Source organism: Strigops habroptila (assembly GCF_004027225.2).
Source record: "Strigops habroptila isolate Jane chromosome 13 unlocalized genomic scaffold, bStrHab1.2.pri S16, whole genome shotgun sequence".
Lineage (NCBI taxonomy): Eukaryota > Metazoa > Chordata > Aves > Psittaciformes > Psittacidae > Strigops > Strigops habroptila.
The window spans coordinates 8,452,938-8,465,589 of NW_022651054.1; the positions used below are offsets into that span (position 1 = coordinate 8,452,938).

The 12,652-nt window shown below is 47.5% G+C and overlaps 1 protein-coding gene across 2 annotated transcripts; it reads left to right on the top strand.

The window, feature by feature from the left end:
- The first annotated feature begins 50 nt into the window (after window positions 1-50).
- On the top strand, window positions 51-12,234 carry ZSWIM7 (zinc finger SWIM-type containing 7). 2 transcript variants are annotated; one of them, XM_030472646.1, is made up of 7 exons: window positions 55-97; window positions 544-641; window positions 2,456-2,477; window positions 6,024-6,126; window positions 11,186-11,290; window positions 11,721-11,826; window positions 11,931-12,234. In XM_030472646.1, exons 2-7 carry the CDS (start codon window positions 566-568, stop codon window positions 11,996-11,998), a joined length of 480 nt encoding a protein of 159 aa, XP_030328506.1. In that variant the 5' UTR covers window positions 55-97; window positions 544-565; the 3' UTR covers window positions 11,999-12,234. The 2 variants fall into 2 exon arrangements, with proteins under 2 accessions (XP_030328507.1, XP_030328506.1); XM_030472647.1 differs by lacking the exon at window positions 11,721-11,826 and having other exon boundaries at window positions 51-97.
- Window positions 12,235-12,652: the final 418 nt, after the last annotated feature.

Sequence of the window (12,652 nt, forward strand, 5' to 3'; positions counted from 1 at the left end):
AGAGCGCGCCCTCGCCACGTGAGACGGGCTGTGCGTCACGTGGGGCAAAGGGCGCCTGTTGCTATGGAGACGCGCCCTCATGGCGGCGTAGACACAGGTAGGCCCGGCCCGGCGGCCGCCGTCCCGGGACCGGCCGCTCTAAGTAGCTCCGACCCGGCTCCGCCGTAAGGAGGGAGCCGGCGGGGAGCGGGCGGCGCCGGCGGGGCTCCCGCTGCTAGGAGCTGGCGGCTGCCGGCCCTTCCATGAGAGATCAGTGGGCAGCGCCGGGGCGGCCCGGGTCAGGGCCTCTCGCCGTTGCCAGCTCTATGCCCCCGTCCGCTTCCAGGGGGTGTGTTCACACGTGGGGGTGTCTGAGAGACACCCCTGTTTGTTGTGGAGAAACCCTTTGTTCTGAGAACCTGTGAAAAACACATTTCAAATGTTGGCGAGGATGCTTGCTGCCTCGTTGCAGGGTTGAGATATAGCGGTGCCCAGATAAACTGTCCTGGTTTATAGTATCTGCAGTGTAATGATTCCCACTGTTCTCTTCTGCCTTCCTTCCAGTCATGAGGCCAAAGCCGATGAGATGGACAGTACCCTGCCAGCAGTAGCAGAAGAGCTGTTGAAAGAGATCAAAAAGGCTTTTAAGGAGACCTCGCACGGTAGGTAAAGAAAAAACAGAACCATCCTGGCAGGTGGTGGGGTCAGTCATAACCTTCAGCGAGAAGCGAGGGTTGTTGGCATCGTCTGGTTTCCAACTCCAGCCTAAGGGGTGGCCTTCACCTTCAGGAGCAGCAGCTTGTATCAGGTGTTGCCAGCTGTCCCTGTGTGGAGCCAACGCAAAGGGGTTTGAAGCACAGATAATGAGGAGCAGCCCCCTTCTCAAAGTCAGGCCCTTTTGGAAATCAGACCATGTCCCTTTTGGACATGTTTTTGAATGTGAGACCTACATTCAAGATCCTGCTTGCTTAGAGTTTGTAGTGCAAGTGGTTGCATTCAAGGGACGATGCTTTCCATATTTCTAGGCAGGCATTTTGGTGTGCCTACTGTCCGCCTGTTTTTACAGACTCGCTAATTTCAAAACGAGAGTTGAAAGGGAAATCTTCATAGAAACGATGATGTTTCATGACTGACCGGCAGAGGGTGTGGTGTTAGTGAGCCAGGGCAAAGAACAACTTTCCGGTTGCTTGAATGAAGCAAGCATAAGCCAGCAGTTAGATCTTGGCCAATTTTGACAGGTAGATAAGAACAATTACCTTCATTGCCCTTCGGATTACTAAGGTATTTCTGTAATCTGTGCTGAAAGAATATTACTGTTTGTGTTTACATGATAAGTAGCGCAGAATGGTGCTTCCTAAGGAAAGGAGTGTTTTTAACTGCACTAAACTCAAGCAAATAAACATTCAGAGAGGTCTGAGCACTACATCTGAGTGGGGAATGGGCAGAGATTTAATGTCTAAACTGGCAGAGTGACCACATTGACAGCTTTTTGGCATGCTTGCTGTGTGGCTTCTGTCAGGGTAGAGTAGATCCAAAATCTACATGTCAATTTTTAAAAGAGCCATATAAATCCTGCTGTAAATGAGGGGAAAAAAAAAAAGGTCAACATTCCTTTAAGGTATACTTCTCCTTAAAGCACCAGGATAGTGCTAAGACATGCACTGAGACGTAACTGCAGAAACAAACTGATCAATCATCTTGGAGAATTAAATTAGAATAAGTTAGAGTAAATGAGAAAAGTTGGCAAAGTCAAACCAAAAGCTTAAATTATAGAGAATACCTTGAATTGTTGGAACAAAGGATATTCAAGACAAAAGTCCTGATCTTCTACTGGAATACAGAGACACAGTACACTGCGTCCCATTAGTGAGAACAGAAAGATCAGATTGGGTGATCAGAGCCTAAACTGTTAGCTACAACAAACAAATTTTCCTAAGCGTAACTTTCCGTCTTAACAAGAAGTTCCAATAAGTGAAGACATTATGTTTCTGTAGCTGTATTAAAAGCTATAAACCAGTGGCGCCCTGCAAGACTGTGCTGGGAAAAGAACAACATTTTTAAAGATTTGATGCCAGAGTTCTCAACTCATGCCAAGAGAGTTTCAGGGAAACTAATATATATATTTTTAACCAACTTCTTAAAGTGGCAGGGTAAGATGGTGAGGCCTGATGCCTATTCTTGCATGCTTTTAAAAGTAGGATATTAGAAAAGTAGGTAGATTTGGGATTCTGCTTTACTTTTGAAAAATAATCCCTGTGGTTCTGATTGCTGTACTTGATAAGTGCTTTAGTGCTATCATAGCTGATCATTTTGCTGCTCCTTGTTGCTTTTTGATAGCTGGAGAGGATGGCTAGAGCACTGCAGTCCTGTGTGGCTCGAGGGGTACGTTAGGGGGACACCAGCCTGCCTGTGATATCGATGTCTCTCACAGGGGGGAAGTTCAGCAAAATCACACTTCATTTTCTTTTTGTTGCAGTTCCCGATGACCTGCTGCTGGGGTGAGTATCCGTTGCTTCAGCTCTTGTCCCAAGTGTCCTGCTAAAGGGCAGTTGATAATCTGCTCTCATAGTACCACTATTTTTCTCCCGTGTTGACCAGTACGTGTTTCTCATGCAGAGTTGCTACGTGGTAGTGAAAATGAAGGTCCAAAGGGACAATCTCAAGGATTTTTCCAGAAATTAATGAAATTCTCTGTATTGCTGAATCTCCTTTAATGACTTGCTCTAATTTGGGTGGATTAAACATGCAGAAGCCCGGAATGTTTAACCTGAGCTCTGAGTCCACCCTCACATCTGGGATGAGTTTTCTGTGAGAGTGGACTGTGTTTCAGAGTGATTCATGCCGCTGGAGTGCTGCATCTCCACTGTGTTCATATCACTGTGAGCACAGCAACATCCTGAGATCCCTTCTTCCATCTGAGTCATGGGCATGTGTGATAGAAAGGGAGAAGTGAACGTATCATCTCTCTGCACAAGGGAATTGTTAACTGAAGATTACCCTGAGAGTTTTCTTCTGTTTAGAAGAGGTCTCAGGTCAGCTTTGTCACCCTGATGTTGATTGAAACTGGGGAATATTTCAATCATTTCCAAATGGTCTCGTAAGAGAACCAAGGTTCACAACTTCTGTAGACCCTCACTAATTGGTATTGAAGGTAGAGAAAAGGCACTATCACAGTAAGAAAGGCTTTTCAGATTCATCTTTAACTTTGTGTTCCTGCCTGCCTGTAATTGAGCCAGGAGAGATCACCAAGAACCCTTCAGGCCTTACTATCTTTGAGTCTAAAGTTATCTAACAGAACAGTTGTAAAAGGTATGCATGCGGGCTTCCTCTTCTGGAAGCACAATGGCCTTTGAAGGGTAGGATTATATTTGACAACTCTCTTAACTTTTTGTTTCCTTCTTGTCATAAAAGAAAAGAGAAGGAAAGAAATTCCCTTGTTAAGTTTAATAACGGTCGGGTGGTAACTCTTGGCAGTCAGATTTCCATCCCCCATGACCACCAGCTCAGAAGTAATTCTGATTTAACTTCTGAATCTTTTCCAAATCTCTGAAGTCTTTGAATTTCCTTTGGGCATTCCCTTATTTATTTCCTGTTAGACTGATTGAATTATATACATGGAAAAAGAATTCCCTAAATTTGAAAGAGTTACTGAAACTCATTAAACTCAGCCCCCTTATAGTCCCAAACCTAATCATTAAGGAATGTCTTATGCTGAGTGTTCCCCCACCCACCTCTTAGTCCTCAGATGAAGCCAATCCTTATTGCCTTGAGTTTGTGCAACTGAAGTTTTGGTCTTCCTGGAATAAGTCTGTCTGCTTGGCTTGTTATCAATGAGATTGACTCAGACACATAGGTCAGCCATGCTGCTGAGACGCCAGGGCTCTGCCTTGGCTCTTTGTGTCTTCACTGGAGTTGGAAACATTCCTCTGCTTTCTCTTGTTCTCCTGCTTATGTTTTGTGCTATCTTTTCATCACTGCTGATTTTCTTGTTGTTTACCCTTGTAACTAATCTCGACTACACAGATTTTTCTCAGCGGATAAAAGGTCTGTAAAGTTAACTGAGTCGCCCCTGAGCATTTTGGGACACATTCAGAGCAGCTGGATATACAAGTCTAGAATAACTTTTAAGTCTATGAGCTGTCTGGACAATAGGTTACAGGTACCAATGTCCATATTTGACATAGAGCTTATCATATACAGCACCAGCAGGATATAAAAACCTCCTTGCCAGGATATGCAGCACCAAGGCTGAGGAGAGAGTTGTGTAAAGGCAATGTTTTGCAGGAAGCAAACATGTACCTAAGCAAACCTGGCCAACCTTGTCTTTACTCCACCCCAGCCACTTTCTGATCCATGAAGCCTGTGCAGTAGTGCATCCCTGAATGATAATGTGTCCTGCTTGGAAGGAAAGGAAAAGGAAAGGGGATTTAGGGAGGGTGTAGTGACAGAAGGGATGTGCTGTTCCTGGTTTTATCTGGAATAAATTTGCTGTCTCTGAGCCCTGCTGGTAGCTGGATTACAAATGTAAAACTACCACTATCCAGTGGCTCCATGTGCAGTGGAGTGTCTTAAGTATTTCCCTGATGGTCTTTAGCTTTCTACTGATGCAGTTTGGTGGCTAGAGAAAGAATAATTTAGACCTTAGTTGTGATAGAGGAGATGCAATCACTACAAAATGATTCATTTGTTCCCTGGGGTTTCAACCAATTTCCCTGGGATGAGGAAGGAGCCCTGCTGCTGCATTTCCTGTTGCTCAAGGAGCTACATATCAGCCTTGCTCTGTCCTTGCTCTGAAGCACGGTGTGTGGGCCATGGCTGGAGATGGGATTCAAGACCAACTGATCAATAATCTGACCCAGGGCAACTCATCCAGGACAGCCTGTGGGTACAATTAAGGTGTCCCAGAGCACGAGCCCCTTTTCCCCTTAGAATTAGTGAGTCTGGCTTCATGTGCTCTTATTTACCTGATGCTGCCCCCACTAAAACCCCTGTTTATGCTCATTACCTTCATGTGATAGTTTCACAGTTTACTGCAACAGGGATAACTGGGCTGGGGGTGCGACACTGCCTGTTGCCTGTAACCCCAGTGCTGTGCATCCCCCAGGATTTCCTTCCTGCATCTTCTCTTTGCTAGCTTGTCTTGCTTTTGCTGCCAGAGGTACAGTTTCCCTTGAAGAAGACCTGGTGTATTTAGGGTGCTGGGCAGAAGCAGAGTTTCCAGTTTTAGAGTCTAGATTCACTGTTTGATAAATTGGTGAAGTGCCAATGCTCTGTCTGCACAGAATTTGCATCGGAAGGACTACGGGAATACTAACAAAAAGGCTGCTCAGATCACTGTAAGGACAACCTGTGGCTCTTATTTCACCTACCCTCCCTTTGCAATAATGAGTGATCTCTAAAGTGACTGTTAAGCCAGAAACGCTGCTCAAAGATAACTCCTCGCCTACATGGCTAACGCTGTGTTACAGTCATAGAGACTGACTAAAGACTCACTTCTGTGCCTCTGATGCACTTTGTCTCATTTTAGTTCAGGACAGGAACCACTTCATGTCCTGTTTGTGCAGCAGACAGCCAGAATAGTGTTTGGGTCATAGCGCTGAAGGAGAAACACACAAGCTGTAATGTCCTGTGTAAGAAAAATCTTTAAAATGTCATGTAATTAAATCTGAGTGGGATTTTGCAAAGAAATGTGGGACTGCTTAGGAGCAGCTTGGAAATTTGGAAGTTATCTTAGTATCAAAACCCAGGTCTGAATAGCCCACGGGATAGAGGCTGTCCTTAAGGACTGAGTCCTGGGATTTTCTCAGAGGGACAGAGCAAGGATTAATGGTCACTTAGTGAAAGGCAGCAGAGCTGAGAATGACAAATGCACTTCATTGTTTGATAGAGTAATCAATGGAGCTATAACTGATGAGGTTTTGAGGGGCAATGGGAACCTTTGGCTACAGGCTTTCTGGACTCCATAGGGCTAAATCCTACGATAAGGCTAAGCCAAGTGATCTTCTTTTGTGGTGTGACCTAACTAGAGACACTTTCTCTTTCAGGCTGAAGTTCATATTTGGCTCATGTGCTGTCCCAGCTTTGGATCTGGTGGATCAGCGTTCTGTCACCCGAGTCACATCCCCCAGTGGAAGGACTGCATACCAGGTACACGCTCCTCTTCAGTCTCACTTTCTGATGGTTTCCAGTTGATATATGAGCCAATATTTTGCTAACTTGCAGTACATGGAAGGGCACTTGGATAAACGCAGAGAGAATATCAGTGTTGTTTTACAAACTCCTGAAGTGATACTGGAAAGCTTAGCCATGGATTAGAACAGCCTGGTACATTACCATTTCATTTGTGGCTCCCAGCCAGTCAAAGACAATTTTTTACATGTCTGTGGGTTTCATGGTCAGAGGAAGTTTTCCAGGGATTGCTAATTTTGCTTTATTACTTCCATCCTATCCAGCAAAGGCAGTTCTTCCTCTTGACAAACTACGCAATAGAGTGTTATCTGCCATCACTGCATTTCTTTCCCTCTTGCACTCCAGATCCTCAGTGTCCTGAACACTCATGACCTCTACTTGGCAACAGGATCCTTGCTGCCTTGGAGGAAGCAGTGCAGGCCAAATCCGTGGGTTTCATGCTAGTTCACTGTAGCCAAGCCTGTGAATCACAGAAACATCTTCATAAAATGGCATTTTAGGGAGAAGAGCTCACCTTAGCCCTAAAGATCAAACTTCTTACAGCGCAGGATTGGAAATGGAGCTGAGGCTCATTAGGTGAGGAGACAAGCCATTGGCACTTCTTTCTGACTTTCCTGTTGTATGCACAATTTCTTGCTCTACTGTGCCTCAGCACCAGTGAGCAGCCACAGCAGGTCACAGAGTCAGAGAGACACTGTGTGCTGTGCCCTAGCTAAAGCAGTGGGATCCTGTGCCTATAAGATTTTGGTGAAGAAGCACCCAATTCCTTCTATTTAGCACTACTAAACCCCTCAGACAGCACAACCCCCTTCACTACTGAACCTGGTGCTGTGCTTTTTCACACATCAGTGATCTCTTTGCTCAGTGTTGTAGCAGCCAAGAGGAATATTTCCAAATATCCTCCCTGCAAAGGGCTGCCTTCTCCTTCCCTGGAGGTGCTGAGATGCTTTGGGGTCATCTAGGGTAAGTGAAGAGCTGTGAAGCCAGGCCTGGGTAATGACACAAACGTTTTTCACATGTTCAGAGCTTGCATTGCTTGATTTGTACATGGAGCTTTTATCAGTTTTGGGGCTTTGGAGAGGACATTGGCCCCTCCAGAGAGGCATGATGCATAAACATACAGGGCCCAAGAACACAGCCTTTGATTTTAATTGAGGGCTTGCCTGTGGGCATTTGGTAAAGCCTGAGAAACTCTGCTTCCAGGACTCTTAGACAGCAGTTGCCTCGTAATTCAAAGCTTAAAGGTCTTTCCTTTTTTACTGTTGCTCAGCTGAATACGCCACTAGGCAGAGAATAGTCACATTCTCCTTGCAGAGCTTTGCAGGCTGGGATGCAAAGCCTTCACTTAGCACTCTTTTGTGTGAAGGATGACAGGGACTGCTTAGAGCCTCTGGTCTTCCCAGGCAGCCTAAATGTGTGTTCACATGCTTACAGCATTTTGCAGCACGGCAAAGTTATCTGCATCTGAAGAGGCCTAATATGCATCTCTTAGATGTAGAAGCCTCATGGAACATGGAAGATTTCAGAGAAGCATGGCAAGAGAGCTTTGATGTGCTGGCTGCTGCCCTGACACCCTGTTCTGGGTAGGGCAGGGTCATTGCTGAACAGTGCTGCCTCAAACTGCATGTGCTCCAGCAGAGAAGGAACCCCTGGACAGGTAGGTCAGGGCTGATCACCAGGAGTTAATGTAGGACAAGCTCAGCCTTGAATGCACTTCATAGCTGATGAGTTTGATGTGAGCAGCCCCCCTGCATCAACCCAAGGTCTCTGCCTGTGTCCTCCCAGCTGACAGGCAGCCTACAGGAAGCAGTCCCTGCCTGCAGGTGCAGGAGTGCTTCCCAGCAGCATTCCTCTTTAGTGGAGCTTGATTTCTGATTAAGGCTCTGCTGATGAGTTCATTAACAGAGGAATCTGAAGAGATATTTTCTCTGGGGGTGTCAGGCTGGTCCCATTGCGAAATTCTTCCCCAGCACAGCTGTCTGAGATGCAGAAACAAAGAGCAGAGCCTCCCCTGAGGCCACTGGCTGGAGCAGTGACAGGAACACAATCTGGGGCTCTAGAGACTGAAACACTGAGTGGGATTCTGCACTGAAGAATAGCTGGGTAGTGTCCCTGGCTCTTCATTATGTGTGTGTGTGGTGCAGACATGTATCCCAGCTGTGTGCACTTCTGCCTCTGCAGGGAAGCATGGCCAGTGCAGTGGGGAGGGGCAGGGCACACGCACTGCCTGGACACATGCACAGTCATCCCTTTCACTCATTCCCCAGAAAGTGTTTGCAAATCTGCTGTTTGCACCCAGATGTGGTTGAGCTGGAATGTGAGGTGGTGCTTTCACTTGCAGCTGGACCTGGAGAACTCTTCTCGTTGATCCAGTGTAGGCAGCTCTTGCCCTCAGGAACTGAGATGGGAGAAGAAAGAGCCCTCAGTCAAATGAAACCTATGATTTGTCATTTCGTGCCTGGGCATTAATGCCTTTGCTACGTAATAGAGTAGCACTGATGGGGTATTCAAGTGCTGGTGTTCCCTCAGAGTTGTTAATCATCCCAGAAGGGCTTGTGTAACACCTGCCTATGCTGCAGACTAAAGCCAACCCTGGTAACTCTGCGTCAGGGATAAATAATTCTTACCTGCTGCAGAGATGGTGGATGGTGGATGTGGCTGATGGTGGAGCTGTCAAGTGGTGAGCAGGGAGCAGCTGGGCACCTATTAGCTATGCCTGCATTGCAGAAGTGCTGTGAGCTGTGAGAATGAAGCCAATTAGCAGGGGAAGAGGCAGCGCTTTAGCCCTCCTGCCAAGTGTTGCTTGCACTGCTCACATCCTGCACTTTTATTGGGTTCTTCTGTTTTATGTCTTTTAAAATTGATTTCCTAGAGCTGTGTGGCAGCCTGCCCCACCGTGAAGGGTTTCAGCACCAGGTCCTGGCACAGACTGTGGTGCTGCCTAGCCCTATGTACTACCTAGCAACTGGTGTCACAGTTGGCCTCCTGCATCCCCCCACACTGGCAGGGACACCACCAAAGGTGATTTTTCCTCACTGTGCAGCCAGCAAGTTTCAGGCTTGGAAGAAGGGAAGAGGAAGGAAATCTCACAGCATCTCAGGTCCAAGAGAGCATCCCTGTGCCTGGCTTAGCTGCAGCTGGCCAGAAACAGAGGCACCTTTTTCTCTTGGTCTTTGGATTTTAGATTCTGCCTCATTACACAGAAGCTGCATTCTTGCCATCTATGTCAGGATGGGGGAATGCTAAACTCAGCCCAAATCTGGCAGTGTCTGTGTCTTGCCCCCCCCCATCAAAGCAAAACACTTCTAAAGGGAAGGCACCATTGGAATCCTTCATCTTGGAAAAAACAATCAAAGGGGCTAGAGAAAAACAAACTTATCACAAGTGAAACAAACTCAGCCTGGAGTATAAGGAGGGTGCAGGGTAAAGGCCAGACTGAAAGCAAAATGTTTTACTCTGAAACGGGAATGTAAGTCTTGTGTCCTGATTCTGCTGGGAGTAAAAGGGGGATTAGGAGGCATAGGTGCTGCTTAAACTTGTGAATGTTACCTGTCAGGCAAGGAGTACAAAGAGAGCTCCTGGGGCAGGGGAAGGCACCCCTTGCAGATGCAGCTCTGGACCGGGATGGATGATGTTCCTCTGGAAGGACTTAGGAGTGCCAGGGGTGCCCTGGAGGGGAGCAGCACTCTGCAGAGCTCCACTGTCTTTTCACTTGTGTTTTCTTTGGATTTAGGTGTATGTGCACCACAAACCCAACCAGAATCTAAAGTCTGGTGTGAGAGAGGACTGTGTTGTGCCACCAGAGCCCAGGGTTTGTGTGCAGAGGAGGGCACTGCTGGTGATTACACCCATGTAAATCCCCATCATTTTCTGGAATATCCAGGAAGAGTTAGTGCCAGCTACCTGGGCCACAAAGCAGACATAAAGTACTTGGTGTGGCAGATAAGAGACACATCATGGCAAATACTCTGTGGTAATTTTGTCTTAGCCATGGAGTGCACTCAGTTTAGGCCTCAGAGCATTAGTGAAGCCCATGCTATTGAGTGCAAGTTTCTGCTTGAAAGTCTGTGTGTTCTGCTCCTGCAGACCCTTCCCTTGCAATAGAAGTAGGGAGAGCAGTCAGCTCTTAAAGTAGCTTTCTACAGCTATTTCCCAGTCTTGAAGAAACCAAAAGAGAAATAATCCATAGGTTGGCTTTCCTGTACCATGCAGTCAGTTCCAGCACCTCACAGATTGCCTGTCAGCTTCTTCATGCTGGAAACAAATGCTCCCCACACCTGGTATCCCGCATCCCATCCCCATGGTGCAGAGGGAATACGCCTCAGTACCAGCCTCACAGAGGAACAGCATGTGGGAAAAGGAGGCAGTGCTGTTCCCAAACTGGAGATGTAGCAGAGAGGCTTCTTCTCTGGAGACTTCAACTTTGTTTATTCAGGCAAAACTGGATTCCAATAGCTGCAGCTGGGTTTGGGACCAGAACAGCAAGAGCTTTTGCAGCCTTCAGCCACCGGAGCTAGTTAGAAAAGGCTTCACTGCAAGTGCTCGCTGCTGCTCTCCTTCCACCCCCAGGCCTGTGGTGGATTCACAAATGGGCTTTCTGTGACAAGAGAGTCTTCATCATGTTCATCTATCCTGTGTCTGCCAGCACAGGGGGAGGGAGCTCGCTGGAGGAGCTGGTGGCTCGCTGTGCTGTGGGACATCAGGGGAGGGGGCTCTGTGCTTGGTGCCACTGCCCTTTTCCTGATCTCTTAGCAGCAGGGAAGTGACTAGAGCTGAGGTCTGCTGCAAGTCAGGAGCATTCCTCGCTTGCAGGGAGAGAGGTGTGGAGACAAGGCTGAGGAGCTTCAAGCTTAGATGGGTTGTGTTGAGACAACTTTTGTGTTGTGACACCCACTTGCCAGCTGCATGCAATGTGTCATTGTGGAGGGGACATCAGGCCAGACACAGGCTAAGAGTTAGGGAAATTAAAAGTGGATGCTGCCTCTAACTTCACCTCCTCCATCTGCCTTTGTTTCAGGTCCTTGGTAGCTCAGGCAAACTCTACACCTGCTACAGCTCCTGCCACTACTGCACGTGTCCTGCTTTTGGGTTTACTGTATTGCAGAAGAGCGAGAGCCTTCTGGTAAGTTGTCTGCCTTAACTTGGGGCCGGGACAGGGAGCAGGGGAGAAGCTGTGCTCTGCTCATTGAACCTGAGCAGCCTGAAGTTTCCAAGGATAAATGCATGAGTGTTGAGTTGGCCGTGCAGGCTCTGCCTGACCCACTGCATCATCTGCCCTCTGGGAGTCGTGGTCTTTGGGTGGAGCTCGGCCTTACAAGGGCTAGAGAAGGCTTTTGTTCGTACTTAGGCATTACTGTTCTGACTTTCAAGAGATGAATAATCCCTGCTCTCTTGGAGCAAGGGCTACTGCTGCTAATGGGACTGCCACATGGGGTGTAGCTGATGAAATGGTGCAGTTCACCTGGTGCCAGTGAGGAAGGGCTCAGGGTAACCAATTGGCCTGCAATTGTGGGGAGGGCATCAGAGGCCAGTAACGCTTTGTTGTGTATCAGATCCCTGTATTACGTTATCCTCATGGCAGAACTGACCAGGGCCAACTGGAGCACCAGCCTGTGCCAGGGCTTGATGTGCCAAGAGACAACCATGTTCCTAGGAGGGGTGAGCTCTTCATTAAACCGGGCTGGATTCTTGTAGCTTCCAGATAGAGCACTGACATTCCTGCGTGGCTCCTGCTGTTAACTTGGCTGTGCTATTATTTGCAGTGCAAACATATACTTGCTGTCTACCTCAGTCAGGCCATGGGAGCCTGCCAGGAACTAACTGTGTCTGAGGAGCAGCTCACAAACATCTTACTGGCTAATGAAGAGGATGAAGGATGAAGGATTTGCAGCACATATGGATGTGCTTTCTGTGTACCCTCCCGGCTCTGTAGCTGGCATTTTTTGTATTTACAAGGCTGTCAAATGTTCATCATGGCTGGTAGGTTTCTTCCTGTGCTGTGGCCAAGTTTGACATTAATTAGCAGCCTTGAACTGGTAGATTAATTAATAAATGTTAAGAAGCCTGTGTTGACTTCAGCTTCATTTGTTTAGGCTATTCTTGGGGTTTCTGAAGGTGGTTGAACTAATCTGTAATATTATATGCTTGTGGTGTGGGGATACAAACAGTCCAGCGGGTCTCTTAGCGATCCATTAAACCTCATTAACTCTGCTTGTGCTTTGCCTAAGCCCAGTGCGCAGTGCCAGTGAGGGCAGAGCCACGCTGCAGCTGCAGTTTCTGATTCATCACTGCCAAACCTGTACCAGGGACTAGGGCAGGGACCCCTCAGCACCTCGAGACTGGTGTTTCCACTGTACTTACTATGCTGCAGGATCTTTGGAAGCATCACCCTGGTTGCTGTGCTTTTCAATTGACCCATTTCAGACAAGTTGAGCACCTCATGCAGGCAGGCAAGGCAAGGCTGGTCACACCAGACATGGGGGAA

Excerpts from the sequence above, each read along its gene's own strand:
- ZSWIM7 (XM_030472646.1), top strand. The coding sequence starts at position 566 with ATGGACAGTACCCTGCCAGCAGTAGCAGAAGAGCTGTTGAAAGAGATC. Across the intron at positions 642-2,455 it reads TTTTAAGGAGACCTCGCACG|TTCCCGATGACCTGCTGCTG; the intron begins GTAGGTAAAGAA and ends TTTTTGTTGCAG. Across the intron at positions 2,478-6,023 it reads CCCGATGACCTGCTGCTGGG|GCTGAAGTTCATATTTGGCT; the intron begins GTGAGTATCCGT and ends TTTCTCTTTCAG.